The sequence below is a fragment of the Armigeres subalbatus genome, chromosome 3, assembly GCF_024139115.2.
Source record: "Armigeres subalbatus isolate Guangzhou_Male chromosome 3, GZ_Asu_2, whole genome shotgun sequence".
Lineage (NCBI taxonomy): Eukaryota > Metazoa > Arthropoda > Insecta > Diptera > Culicidae > Armigeres > Armigeres subalbatus.
The window spans coordinates 133,954,872-133,969,885 of NC_085141.1; the positions used below are offsets into that span (position 1 = coordinate 133,954,872).

Genomic DNA, 15,014 nt, shown 5'->3' on the forward strand with positions numbered 1-15,014 from the left:
CATCAGCTTTTTGTTTTGTAGCCGCACATTTTATCGGTGAACGGCGGAAGGTTCCTGATTGTGTATTCACTTCAAATTAGGCCGATACAAATAATTTAAAAACTATTTTGTCTCCACCCCTCTCGGATTTTTTTCCCAAAAATAATATTTTGAGGGGCAACAAAATAAAATTCGGATAATTTTGAGAATTTTCAAAAAATTCTTTAACTACCTATTCCGAGGAGTTTTTTTTAAATTTTTTTTATTCTAATATTTTTTGTATTATCCACCCCGCCCCTCTTGACCCTTCGGAGATCAATAGGACATAATGTTAATTAAATATTTGTAACGGCCTTATATCACAAATTAAGTACGATTTAAGCAAAGAGCAGAACTACACTACTGTGAGGGTAACAGGTTGCATTTAAAGAAACTCAAATTGACTTACCGGTATTTAGTGGGGTATTGGAACCACTTCCTATAGCATTAGCTTGATTCAAAGCAGAAATTTCTTGGGCAGTAATTTCACGCCTGAAAAAGTAAACCGTAATTAAAATAAATGCATAAATCCTCGAAGCCTATTAAAAAATGTCTTACTTTGTCTTCACAGTCTCTGTTACTTCCTTCTCCGTGTTAGAGAACTCCTTCTTGCGTTGGCCGATCTGTAAATAGAACATCAATATCATTGACAATTCAAATCAACTAATATAAATCATTTCACCTTAGCCTCGACGGATGGTTCTACAAAAACACCAAACGGCTTTTTTGGCAGTTCAATTTCACTGGCCGGCGGTGGAAGCTCCAAGCCTGCTTTTCGCAGTTCCTCCATACACTTTTCCAACGTTTGGATGACGAAATCGTCGTCGTATCCGAAATCTATGTGCAGCTTTGTCTGTTCAATGATAAATCACATTACAATAACCGAAAATTTGAAATTCAAATCCACTGACCTGTATATATTGCACAATTAGATCCATATCTTTGAGCTTCAAAATCTTGGTTTTATGCAAACGTAATATGGTGTAAGCCATGGCAGTAACAACTTTCTCGCCGTCCAGAAGATATACATCCCAAACGCGTAAACATAAACTGAACGGTATCTGTGAGGTAGAGACAAAGCGTATTCAAATTGTTGCTGGTGGTATGCATCAATGCACTCTTAACTTACCCTTTCAATAAACACAACAAAGAACCATTTCAACGAGTAGAGTATTGAGTCCAGATTGTACTGATCAAAGTGTTTTTTTAGCTTTGGTATAAATTTGGCTATGATTTTGTCATGGTGGGCAAGAAAGCGTGTCAGTTTGGGAAAGCCTGGGAAGGAAAAAGCAATTCATTATCAAAAGTCTATAGGCGGATGCATGCTTTGCTTACCTTCTATGAACAAACCATGCATAGCATATTTCCTATCTGAGAGCAATATACTCAACGCCCAGAACGCCTCCTCTTCATCCATATACATCAGTAACACTCCAGCGAGGCCGGACATTCCTTGGCAGTACCCAACCTGACAATAATCACAGTTATTCATACAAGCCCAGAGAAAATGTTCTCAACCACTCACCTCAGTGTTGTACATACTATACGCCACCAGGACGTTGTAAAGACTTTTCTGCTTGATGCTATACCGCTCCCGGTAAAACACATGCTCCCGAAACTGCCGGTTGACGTCCGAATCGATTTGTCTGGCTTCGGTGCTCCAGGTCCGTGCCAGTGTCAGCATCTCCTGGTACTTGTTGCGATTCTTCGCTTCCATCATGACTTTTTCCAAATTCAGTAGCCTAGCCCAGACTTTCGAACGTAAACTATCCGGAATGCCTTTGTAGACCCGTTTGTGGAGCTTAGGTTGGTCGAAGATGGATTGCGTTGGTGGACCTTTGGAGGGATCTATTTTGCTGAGCATTTTGAGCCACTTTTTGACCCGTTCCATCTCGATCTCGTTGGCTTTGGTCTCATGTGGATCGTGCTTCTTTGGCAACCGCTTGTCATGAATGAAGCCATATCTGCCGGTAATAAAGAAGTACAATTGTAACAATTAATCAGAATTATTTTATATACAGGGGTTGGACAGAATGAGAATGGAAGCCCCAAAGCCCCATCACAGCCGTGCATTCCCAGCCAGCGGCCGACAGTCATCCCGGACCTGTGTATGGGTGTGGTAGAGGGGTCTTCCAAAATATGAATGCAGACAAGTACTTATTTGCAACAAGCAGTTCCCCCCTCAGCCATCCTCCATACACAGTTTAAGAGCTCAAAAAATTGCAACTTTTGATGGGTAAATATGCTCAATATCTTTTTCCGATCAAAAGTTATAATCGTTTTTTTCTCAAAATTCCATTTTTCATATGTTGATATCTCCGGTTAGGGCAGACCAAAAAATAAGTTTACACGGCATTTGAAAGAAAAATTCATACTCCTTATTATGTCAAAAAATTGGAGATATGTTATTTTTTTATCCCAAGTTTTTTTTTGTCTGTCATATACACTGCTAAAAAAGTTTACACACAAAAGACTTTGAAGTATGCTCTTTTGACTATAAAGTATTCAATTATGACTTCAAAGTACACTCTTTCGTGGGAGAATGGGACTACACACAAAAAGGAATAAATATTATGCACAATTATGACTATCTTTTATTCACAAATGATTAACATTTATGCATAAAAACAGGAAAAGTGTGTAAAACTTAGCTTTTTATGCATCAAATTTTACTCTTTTTGTGGGTAGTCCCATTCTCCCGCCAAAGAGTGTTTTTCTCCCCAAAAGAGCATACTTTGAGCTGTGCGTGTAGAGCTCGGACCTAGTTGATCCATCTCGCTATCCCAAGTTTTACCAATTTTACAAAAATTATGTTTTTTTTAAATAAATTGATATAACTCGACTCGACAATGGATACAGAAGATACAGACGATATTCTTATAGCAAAACACGCGTTTTGAAAAGCCCATATGGCCCATATTACATGAACATTACATGTCAATATTCGGAGAAATAAAAAAAATATTTTCTAATTTTTTTATATGATTGGCCACCCTATTTTTGGTAGCACCATAATGATAGCCTTACTATTTCGAACAATTTTATAGAACAACAGTTTTTTCTAAAAAAATATAGTTTTGGCGTAAAATGCATCTTTCCGCGTATATCTGTATCCTGGACCATAGTGCATTGCCAGCAATGAATCGCCTGCTTTGAGCCTGCTTACAGCGGCACACTAGGAGTTAATTTTCTGAAATCAGTATGGCGAAAGGCATCCAAGGTTCAATTTTTCAAAATTGAACACCTTAATCGAAAAAATATTTGGTAGGCGTAGTAGCGGACACCATGCTACATAACTGGTACCAAATAGTTTTTCATGAAAAGTTCCTAATTCTGAGAAAACCCGCCTTAGATGTCTTTCGCCATACACATTTCTGGCGGTTAACTCATGCTGGCTATTTTGCGCATATACGATAGCGCTTGAATGTAGAAGCGGCGGATTGGAAATCAGCCACTGCCAATAATGCATTGTTATCGTCATCGACATTGACGTTTTTAACATTGACACTCAAATGGTTGTATCTGCTATTAATAGGATCAAATCGTCCATCTCTGCTGGCCCGAGCGAAATTCCTTCGACATTCCTTGTTACAAAAATGCTCCGATGTTTTGCCACCCCGCTGTGCGTACTATTCAACCTTTCACTTCGTCAGCAAAAATTTCCTATTAATTGGAAATGCTCTACCATGTTTCCTATATTTAAAAAAGGAGACAGAAGCGACGTAAGAAACTATCGGGGCATTACATCACTTGGTGTTGGATATAATTCAAGAATTATATCAGCCCTTTCCAACATGGTTTCTTTCCTGGTCGATCTGTAGAAACGAATCTCGTGAGCTTCACATCGTTTTGTATGGACAACATGCCCAAAAAGTTTCAAGTTGACGCCGTGTATACAGATCTCAAATCAGCCTTTGACAAAGTTAATCACGACATACTGCTTGCTAAATTGGAAAAAAATTGGATGCTCTTCGAGGTTCTGCAACTGGCTTCGTTCCTACCAAGTACTACATCAAGTGACCGTAAACATTGGAAACCACTCATCTCGTTGCTTCTCGAGAGGCTCCGGAGTTCCCCAAGGAAGCACGTTGGGTCCATTGCTGTTTTCGCTCTTCGTGAATGACGTGACCTTTATCTTGCAACGTGTAGAACTGCTGCTGTTTGCGGATGATCTCAAAATCTACCTAGTTGTACGAAACCTTGCGGACTGCCTAGAATTGCAGAAACTCTTGGACGTCTTCAATGATTGGTGCGATCGAAATATGATGGTTCTTGCCGTCACTAAATACTACGTGATAAGCTTTCGTCGCACTGTAGACACCACGGTTTTCGATTATAATATTGCAGGAACTACTCTACAATGTGTCGACAATATCCAAGACCTTGGCGTTTTGTTGGATGATAGTTTAACCTACAGCCGTCACTTATCAACTATGTACTATTGATAAAGCGAATCGTCAGCTTGGATTCATCTTCAAAATTTCTAGTGAATTCCGTGATCCTTTGTGCTTCTAAGCACTTTACTGCTCGTTAGTGCGCTCTCATTTGGAATTTGCTGCTGATGTTTGGAATCCTTATCAGGCAGTTTTGACAGCTCGTTTGGGAGCTGCTCAACATAAGTTCGTCCGCAACGCACTGCGCCATCTCCCTTGGGGGGACCAGATCAATTTGCCGCCATACGCTGACCACTGTCGCTGTCGCAGTTTTAATCGCTGAAATTTTGCTATCAGAGTACGACGTGCCCGATTTACTAGCCAGGATTCAACTTTACGCACCTTCTCGAACACTCCGGCCAAGAACTTTGCTATATGAGCAAATTCAAAGCACAAACTACGCAGCCAACAGTTGCTTAGTCGCCATGATTCGCCGTTTCAAAAAAGGTTCCGTTCAATTCGATTTCGACATCAGCGGATTTCGGCAACGTTTGCTGCGATTTTACATCGAATGACAGATCTTTATTTTTAAGTAGACTACTAAGCCAGATGAAAAATTATACAAATAAATAAATATTGCACGGACAATTCGTTCAACTGTCTACAATAAAATCTTCGGAATTTTCAAAAGAATTTATTTGAGTCTGAATTTCCTCAAAATAATTTTTTCATTTTTCAAATCATTTTTAATTTGGGAGGAAACTTGAAATTAAAAAAAATCTTATTTTCCCAAATTTTCACGCGATTATTTCTTTTACCGAGATTTTCACAGCCAAACGCTTGGTTAGTAACTTCTGCAGATATATCAGCTGAAAGAAACGTTTATTCATCCTGGCAGTCAAAGGAGCCGCCGTTATCTTAAGTTAATTTATTCGAATGAACTTTAACCGAGATTTGCACAGCCAATATCGGTGGCAAAATTAAGGTGTGTAGGTAATAGAAACATTCGCTCAAAAATGTAGTGTAAACGATTAAGCTAGGCTATTTTTCTCGGGTACATTTTAGACCATTCTTCCCTATAAACAATATTTGCATTGTAATGACTTTTATAAACTTTTATAACCCATGAAGTTTGATACCAATATTGATATAATTGGAAGAAGGTATAACTATAACCATGGGGTACCACTGGTGCAAGAACGCTGTCTACGAGAACAATAGCGTGTGTGCGACAATTGCTGGAACCTGGTTCACGGATCTCACGGAAGCGGCCATATCTCAGGTGTTTGTTGTCCGAACTGTGACATCAACAAATCAATCAATTTAGGAAAACAGGGTCAATAATTCACCCAAGTGAAAAATACAAGCGCTCAAAAATTAGCATTTTTGACATGCCACAAATAATGCAGATTATCTCTTTTATCCAGCTGTCTGAACATGGATTTGAGCCAGTTTTCCAAAACTTGATTGATTTTCTCGTCGAACGCTGTCAGAACCAAAGAAATTGGTTGATATTTCACGGAGTTATGGTCATTTGAATTTTGATTTAAAAATTGTCATTTATAGTTTTTCAAGTAAATATGTAATTCAATATCCATTAAAATGGAATCATCCATACTTCGAAATAGAACGAGAATATATGAAATGATTCATTCAAATAGAACAACGGTGATCTGGCAAAAAGTGGCAGATTATAGAATTCTCTGAGTTTGAGCGATAAATACTGCGTTCAATATTTGGCGGGCTCGATATCCGGAAGAGAAACCAGCAAAAGTGATATTGAGCAGAGAATCTGGAAGAAGACGTTGTCTTCGAGGGTAGACCACTCACTGGTTGTGTGAAATCAAAAAAAGACGCGCGTGCGGCCGGTATGCAGGGAGACTAGCGATTGGCAGCCCAAGAACGACCGACCTGGAATATGACTTTACGATCGGTTTTGGTTCGAGAAAAACAGAGTGTACGACCATCATAGGTATTATAGGTTATTGTCAAACACGGTTTACATAAATCATCAACGAATAAATTTTGTTTCTACGCATGTGTCCAGCACGGAAAGTTTCGTGGGAAAGTTGCATATGTTCCGTAATTATAACCTTTAGGTACAACCATCGCATCGGGTTCGACAACCATATACTGAACTTGAGTTTAATTATTCGAGTTTCGATAGGATAAATTTCCATTTGCAAGCAACGCGACGGTTCATTCGCCGCTGGCATAGTATATTACAATGTCTAACATTCTCGACGTTTTTATAGTCTAGAGTGTTTATATCTAATGAAATATATTCACTGTTCGCCCCTTCAATTGGCGAATAAGCGTTGCATGAAAAAGAAGGCGAAAGATGATATCCGAAGCCTTTCTCGTACAACTAAGTTGTACCGAAAGGCTATCATTTCACTCCAAATTCGAACTTTTGATAGAAGTCCCGGAGACTCATAGTGTTATATACCATTCGACTCAGCTCAATGAGCTGAACAAATGTCTGTCTGTCCGTGTGTGCGTGTGTGTGTGTATGTGTGTGCGTGTGTGTGTGTGCACAAAATGCCATAAAAAACATTAGCCAAATTTTCACATAGAAACTCTTAACCGATTTTCTTGCAACAAGTTGCATCCGACAGAGACTAAAACGCTGTTGATCACTATTGAATTTCATAATAATTGCAAATTGCAAAAAATAGATAATATTAAAATAGTGATGAGACATAGTCACATAGAACAATAATGTGTTATGAAAATGCCTTGCATCTATGAATATTTTATCCGTGGCTTCCCATTAAGAGTTTCATCGTACTATAAAGATGCTCGTGTTGCACGCATTTAGGCGTAAGTATGCTCTTCGTTCAGTTTCATAGTACTATGAAATTGTCCGAAAGTCAAAATTCAAACATAGGAAATTCGAGAAACTTTTAGCAGCGCCATCTGTCGTCTACTAGTGTAAATTTTCTATCATAACATTAGACGGTGTAACTGTTTTGCCTTTCTTGTACATCATCGAGGTGTAAGCGTAAAGGCTACATTCATTACCTTTTTGCGTGAGAAAGGCGCCATCACCGCTAGGTGGATTAATCTGGGTTTTTAATAAAGTATAGCTTTAATAAAGTAACATCCGAAGGAAAGCCTGGCGAGATTTTTTATGGCTATTTGCCTACTCGTGGAGTTGACCTTTAATGTTAACTTCATTTTTTCGAATAGCCTAGATAGCCGTGTAGTCATCGATAGCATATCAATCAGCTAAGAATAACGTTACGGACTATCTGTTCCGATGGTAAAAGTCCATCATACAGGTGATCCCTAATTTACGGTGTCAAGCTTTCAGTGCCTAAGAATGAATGGTTATGGGGTCTAACAAGAGCCTAACCTCCTACGGAGCATTAGGGCGCTCTCCACAGTATTCAGCCCAAAAATTACGTTTTCCTTCTTTGAATACAGTAATAGCAACATGCGAATTATTCGTGTTCATAGCTAACTATCAACTCTCCGCCCTAAAACGGTTAAAATTTCCAATCAATTATTTTGATGAATAAATCGTCCTATGGAAGGCATCTTCTTATTATTACAAGCGCATCTCTTAAAGGGTAAAGCGCTTTGTGCAATCTGCTGTTGAAGAATGAGTTAATAAAACTTCTCATTCTTCAGTGTCTGCTTTCATTTATTATGGACATTTGCTGATAAACCACATCAGTTCAACCAATGGTGAAGTCTTCTAGTCGCTTACCATTTTCTTATGGGAGGTATCTTCTTTATATCACATTTTCGTATCCAAAGGATTGTGTTCGTTTATTCAGTTGGCAACGAATGAGTACACTTTATTCTCCCAACATCAATTCTACGATTGACTTACTGTCTTATCGTTGTATTTTAATTTTTCTTCTATCTTTATTCCAACATTTCATTGGAATCTTACTGGACTCACTTTCCAGTGATCAGCAGTTACGATGGATTATTACGATTCTATTGCGAACTATAACAAAAACAACATGTTTTCATGTTAATTTATCCAAAAGTAAATAAATACTTGGTTTATATATCGTTCGGAGAGTTTTTTGTCTGCATTCTGAGAAATGGCTCTTCAAACAAAGTATGAATTAGTTTCTCCATGTTCTCTTGCTTTTAGTGTTTCGCACAATTTAGCTATTTCAGAACAGCAGTACAGCATAATGCTCCAAAAATTAATATTTGCTTCCACATACAAAATTCACTTCAGCGAAGCTTTTTGTCTCTTCGGGATTAATCCGATGTTATAAACTCAATTGTTTCCTGAGTAATATTTGATTAACTTGGCCCTGCTGTAATTAAATTGAGATCTTTCGATCCTTCGAATACATGCGTATTAATGCAATTTGCTGTGAATGACACAGCTAACCAGAATCAACCAAGGATACATTGAAAGGCAACTTCTAGTGATTCTTGTGATAACTTTTTAGTTTGCTTCTTGAGCACTCTAATTTTTTGTAACGTTATGCAGTGTTTGCACGTTCGAAAAACACATTTCTGACATACCTGCATGCGTTATTTAAATCATAGTCAATTCTTCTAAAATCTGTTTGATTACTTTAGTGTTGACCGTGTCTCAATCCAATTTGCTGCTTATAGGCAAAAGTTCTGAATCACCTTCGTTCGGGTGTCCCAATGTTCTCATAAGAGATTTATGCAGACTAAATCTGCTTATGCTTATTCAAAGGGTGAGATTTCGGCATTTTGAATGAAGTCCCAGCTTCTGAGGGGGCAGGGTCCCTCTTTCATCCTTTTCCATCATCCGTTTCCTATTAGGCTTTCAGCGATCGTGTACGTATACGCACGTTTCACTCACACTTTTACTCGGTTTGTTTGCAACCACGAGCAGCTGTCACGGTAAAATCAAATGGGATTGTTTGCAACCATGAACCTGCGTTCTTTCCTTTCCGTCAGGTATATGATGAGGAAGGCAATGAAGGGGCGTGGCACAAATCTCCCAATTGGAGGGGAACGCGCAGCCTGAGCCAACTGTCTGATGCCAAATAAGTTTTGTTCTAGCAGTTTTTCTCAAGGTGATTCCTTCTTGTGGAAATTTTTGAAAAAAGTCGGAAAGAACGGTTAGCAGTAAGGAGTCAAAAACTGATTTTATAAAGTGCAATATCACTAAATAAAATTTAAAATCGAAATGGTGTGGTTATTATAAAATATAAGAACAACCCCGTACTGCTAATCGTTTTCAATAATTGATAATTGATCATCTTTAAATTTTTTAGAGGAATTTAAAAATGTTCTACGTATCCCGTGCAAAATCTTTAGAATATCATCATTTCTGTTTCTTTTTCTCCATGCAACATAAGGCTGCCAATAGTAAGTACACAGGATTCTTTTTTTACACGATTTTTATCGCTCGTATTTTTGATCGTGTGACTTCAATTTACCACCAAACTCTTCGCAACATGTTGCAAAAAATCCCGAATAATTAAAAAAAAATAACATGATAATTAATATGCGTTAAACATCTAGGATAAATGCAAAATTTAGAAAATGTAAATCGTGTAGAAACAGAATCCAGTGTAATTGATTACAGTTTAGATATCTATTCACACCAACTGGTTGCAGAATATCTATACAAACAAGCAACGACACATTGAACTAGTTTATCATAATTTCTATGCAGAACGGCGATGAGTCAAGTCGCTTTTGCAAGCTTTGTCACTATTGGCTATAAACAAGATAACGGTACCGAATCAGTTTATTAAAGTTTCACCAATCAAGCTTAATACTTCATTCAAGCTTTTATCTCCTTACTATGTGCCTCAAACCGGTAGGTGGAATGTTTCGTCAAAGAAAAGACCTTGCCGTGCAGATATTGAGGCGGAACGGTGGGCGTTGAACAACATGTTCCCACGCATCTATCGCTCCGTATGTTTTGCTCGGTTCAGCTAGATTGTGTAAAGAGTACTCGCCCACCCAAACAAATCGAATCTATCTAATAATTCTGTAGGGCTACCACTCAGAATCGCACTTACCGATCGGTTTGATGATACACCTCGAAAGCGGGGTCCTCCCAGGCATCGATTTCCGCGCCTTGTTCCCGACCTAGGTCATACCGCTGGAATATTTTGGCTCGTTCCTCTTTGGCCCGAGCCACCAGAGCATCCTCATCCATTGCAGGCTCTTCTTGGTCGATGTAGTTGCTTCTAGATTTATTTTGACACTAATTAAAGCTCACAGACCTAATTTATATTCTTGTCTCATTAGAACAAATGTCGTGGTTGAAAAATGACACTGTCCAAATTTTTCATTCCTGTTTTACATTGCACTAGTTTTGCAGTTTTGACCCTGAAAGGAAAGCTACATTCTATTACACAGAAGATACCGAACGATAACAGCAATATGCTCTTCACGCATTTTTCTGATTTTCTCAGCCACTGCTGCTGGATGGCGAAGGTTTATCAACTTTAACACTTTTACGCTTTTCACAACACTTGGCACTGCACTGCGGAGGCCTATTTCTTGTCACATAACTTCAATTTTAACGCAAGACGGGGATAGGCAGCAGCGAAGAAAGTAGTAGCGACATGGACTGGAGTATTATAGCGCTCTCCAATCATTACGCTTTTTATGGAGCGATCAGGTCGTTGTCCACGATTGTTTTCTGTTTTGTAGTATCAACGAAAAATTTCGGTTTCTTCTTTGAGTTAGTTTCAATCTGATGATTTTTTCCTCGTACTATCGTGTCACAGAAGACTTCCCATTAACTTGAACTGGAACAGCCACTGCCAGCCAATAATATAATATTATGTAGAACACTATCGAATCACAGGGCTGGTAGTAGTTTTTTTTAATTTGTGCCCAAAGATGTTTTCGAGTATTTAGAAATCTGAGTTCGATCATTGAGTAGTATAAATAGGTTGGTTTTGAACACCGCGTGGCTCATTCGAAATTGGTTTATGTATTGGATTTTTTTCGGTGAAAATTATACTAAGGGAAGTAGATGAAAGTAATGAAGAAGCAGAATCAATTGCTACCACAAATGAACGGTTAATATGAAGTGAACATAAACTGAAAATTAGCAAAGGGCCGTCTCATTCTTTCATAGCGCTTCTACACTGCCGTGTCAAGCATATCTGTCCCATGTCAAAAAATATTCAACTGAGAAAAATGCGATTGAAGTTGGAAACATATTTTTCAGTTTGTAGCTAAATTACCCCATGAAATTTTGATTAATAAACGTATATCGATGAAAATAGTGTATTTCTGATGGCTTAGTATGTTTCAAAGGATAAACACTGTTTTTTTAGTGGAATTTATTCAGTGGGACATATATGCTGCGAAATTGAAGACAAAATTGATAATTCTCAGCATATTTGTCCCAGTGCTAGAGTATCATCAGATTACTTTGCGCTTAGCAAAAGTTTAGTTGGGTCTGGATAATAACCTGTTTCAAATTAGATGCATTAGGTCTTTTCAAAGCGTATTGTAGTAATGGCCATACACTAATAACGTAAAATATGTATGAAACAGCTGACATGGGAACGAGTGTGTCTAAAAAAAGATATTATACCTTACATACTGTAAGGACAGTGAGAATTGGTTCCTATATATAGGATGTATACATCAAGAATCAAATTTGATTCTGAAATAAGTTCAGGTCAGTGGCTTAGCCACAGGGGTGGTTTTGGACATAACCCCCCCCCCCCAGAGCCAAAATTTTTAGAAGAAATTTTTCTTCCGAATATTTTTTTCGGAAAACAACCCCCCCCCCCCATTTTCTGGCTGCGCCCCTGGGTTAGGGGAATTATGTTTCAGCGCAGATGGATTTTTGGAAGAAGCATCAAAATCAGGTTCCGTGGTAACTCAATACCGCAATACTGCGAAGGTGTTTGATGATTCCTATGAAATTTATTTCAGATTAGCATCTGATGTGTCGAGTTTGTAAACACATTTGTAAACACATGTTAAGGGGCCGTACACTAATTACGTAAGCAATTTTTCTGGGGTTTTGAAACCCCCCTCCCCCCATGTAAGATTTTTTCCATATAAATCAATTTTTATTTATATGGAGCGTAAGAAAATGGTCGACCCCCCTCCCCCCATAAGTGCTTACGTAATTAGTGTACGATCCCTAAGGACCATTTTTTTTCGTAATAAGTTGCACTCGACGGGAAATTCGGCCCCATTGTTTGCTATTGAAAATCTATTAGTCACTTCGTTCCGAAGCTATTGCAAAAATCTTGTATATATGTAAATGAATTGGGCCTACCTTATAGCCATGCGCTTAAGAACGACTACAAAGCGATGATGCTTAGGTGGCTTGGTTGGACTCACGGTCAAAGGAATTTTCGGGTGCAATTAGGCATAAAAGTATTATTGTGTTAGCCTCATCATATACGAATGCAAAAATGGCAATACCAATAAAGAAAGAAAAAAAAAGTGTAAATAAATACATAGAATGCGAATAAAAATTAAAGACTATTCTCACTTAAGTTTTAATATAAATCATCTAAATGTGCTTCAATTATTACTTTTCAATTTTCATGATGTACAAGAAAGGCATCAACGGTGTTAGGTGGATTAATCTTTTTACCCATTGAAACTATACCACAACCCATATTCTTTCTCTGAATTATTTGATAATGAAAATTGGGCTCTTCGAAGAAATTTAATACATGTTGTATGAAATTTGATTCAATGGGACAGTTATGCTTGGAAATTCTACAATGGGACAAAATGACCCGATATTTTTTCGCCAAGTTTTCGAACAAACTATATGTATTTATTTGTTCACAATAAAATATACATTAATTTAGAACAATTGGTGCATAAAACTCAAAATTGATGAAAATCGACATGGGACAGATATGCTTGGGACGGCAGTACAGTCTTTCCCATATGGTACAATTTCTTTATACTTTAAACTTCATTTGTTTTCATTCACCATTTCTTAGTTAAAGTATAACACCGACAAAGATAATACTACTGAGCAAGGACGGAAATCTTCATTTATATACTATCACTTGCTTCGACACTCAACAACCAGCTTCATCATTGATTCTTGCATGTTTTGATCAGACGTTCGGCAATGCAGCCACGAATATCTTGATTAATATTCAAGCGCAAAAAATGAATATCGACTTTGGCAAAATAATATAATGGCCAGTTTACTTATTCGCTTATTCTATTGGACAATGGACTGTCCGGCAATACTAGCGCGATATTAGCATAATGTAAACAGGAATGGACCAATCAAGGTAACTTATTATGCTGATTATGTGCTAGTGTTGTCTGATAGTGCATTGTCCGCTAAAACTAGCGAACAAAATTCGCTAATTATAGCGGACAATGCGCTATCCGATAATACTAGCGCAAAATTAGAATAATGTAAACACTATTAGAAGATGACAATTCCTGTTAATTTCGTTCTATAGTAGTGTTGAGGTACACTTCGCAAAGAAATTATGGAGTACTGCTTGTAGCTTTTGATCAGGAAGTGCTCCAGGGTGTTGAGTGTAGCCTAAAACTATTGATCTGTATCGAAATTCGAAGAAATTGAATGATTTGGAGTCCATTCGTTTAAAACAGTTTTTTGTTGTTTTCTCTGAATTGTGTGTAAAATGGATATATGCAATGCAGTTCCTCAAACAAATCTCGCTTAACTTTTCAAAAGGACCTAAGTAACATTTTTTTCATGAATTAATTTGAATAGCGCAATCAACAGAACAGCATGAAAGCTATAGATAGTAGAATCTATAGATGAGCGAAAGCATGGCTGAGTCGATTTTTTTGCCCGTGCACACGCGCATATGACGTCACAGCCCTTAACGTTTCCATTGAAATCGTGACGTCATGCTCGTTTGGAGACACGTTTGACAGTTCGTTTGGAGACAGAGGACTTATCTTCGCTCATCTATATATTCCACTATCTATAATGAAAGCTATTGATTGCAGTATTCAAATTAATTCATAAAAAAAAGTTACTTAGGTCCTTTTGAAAAGTTAAGCGAGAAATGATTCAATTAGACAACTTAATCAATGAAAAATTTGAATTTTATTTTCTTGTTGCCTTTTACTGCCGTCCCACGTATATTTGTCCCAATATTAACTATGTTTGGACTGAAAAAAAAATGAAAAAAAAAAAATGTACACGTGGACTCAATCTAACCCCCCCCCCCCCCTTCTCCTCCTCTTATGTAGTAAACATAGACTTTTCAAACTATTACCTTTTCCCTCATTTTATGTGATTTATAGAAAGCCCCCAAGTTTTGCAACATTGTTTTTCGTTTCATACAAATTTAATAAAAATTAAAAAATTACTAAATTTTCTAAGTTATTACATTTGTTAGCAACGAAGGAATCTTATCAACATATATAAGCTCTAACACCAAAGATTTTGTTAAGAAAATTTATTTTGAGCTTTTTAGTGTCTTCACCTGTCATAAGACGAGTTTAAGTGGTGGAATTAAATAGGATTGTACAAACTCGTCTTATGACAACCAAAGATTTGTTTGCCATAAATATCCAACTAGAATTTTGTCAAAAAATCGCTTACGCCTGTCTTATTCTCACCATCCACAATAAAAGTGATTAACAGAGGAACTACAATCGACTCTCTACATCTCGATGTTCTATATCTCGATATCTCTCCCTATGTTGACGGTTTTCTTG

General features: G+C 37.6%; 1 protein-coding gene across 10 annotated transcripts in view; it reads right to left on the reverse strand.

Moving 5' to 3' along the window:
- Window positions 1–15,014, reverse strand: part of LOC134219819 (uncharacterized) — a 42,070-nt gene that overhangs the window by 23,621 nt on the left and 3,435 nt on the right. For 7 of the 10 annotated variants that reach the window (XM_062698686.1, XM_062698688.1, XM_062698684.1 and 4 more), the window contains exons 2-9: window positions 10,376–10,688; window positions 1,544–1,982; window positions 1,354–1,486; window positions 1,148–1,293; window positions 930–1,079; window positions 701–871; window positions 577–641; window positions 428–510 (exon numbers count right to left, since the gene is read on the reverse strand). In XM_062698686.1, coding sequence (XP_062554670.1) covers window positions 428–510; window positions 577–641; window positions 701–871; window positions 930–1,079; window positions 1,148–1,293; window positions 1,354–1,486; window positions 1,544–1,982; window positions 10,376–10,515 — 1,327 coding nt within the window. In that variant the 5' untranslated portion in view covers window positions 10,516–10,688. Of the gene's footprint in view, window positions 1–427; window positions 511–576; window positions 642–700; window positions 872–929; window positions 1,080–1,147; window positions 1,294–1,353; window positions 1,487–1,543; window positions 1,983–10,375; window positions 10,701–11,079; window positions 11,099–15,014 lie in introns of those variants that run through there. The other 3 variants (XM_062698689.1, XM_062698690.1, XM_062698691.1) reach the window with 2 other exon arrangements.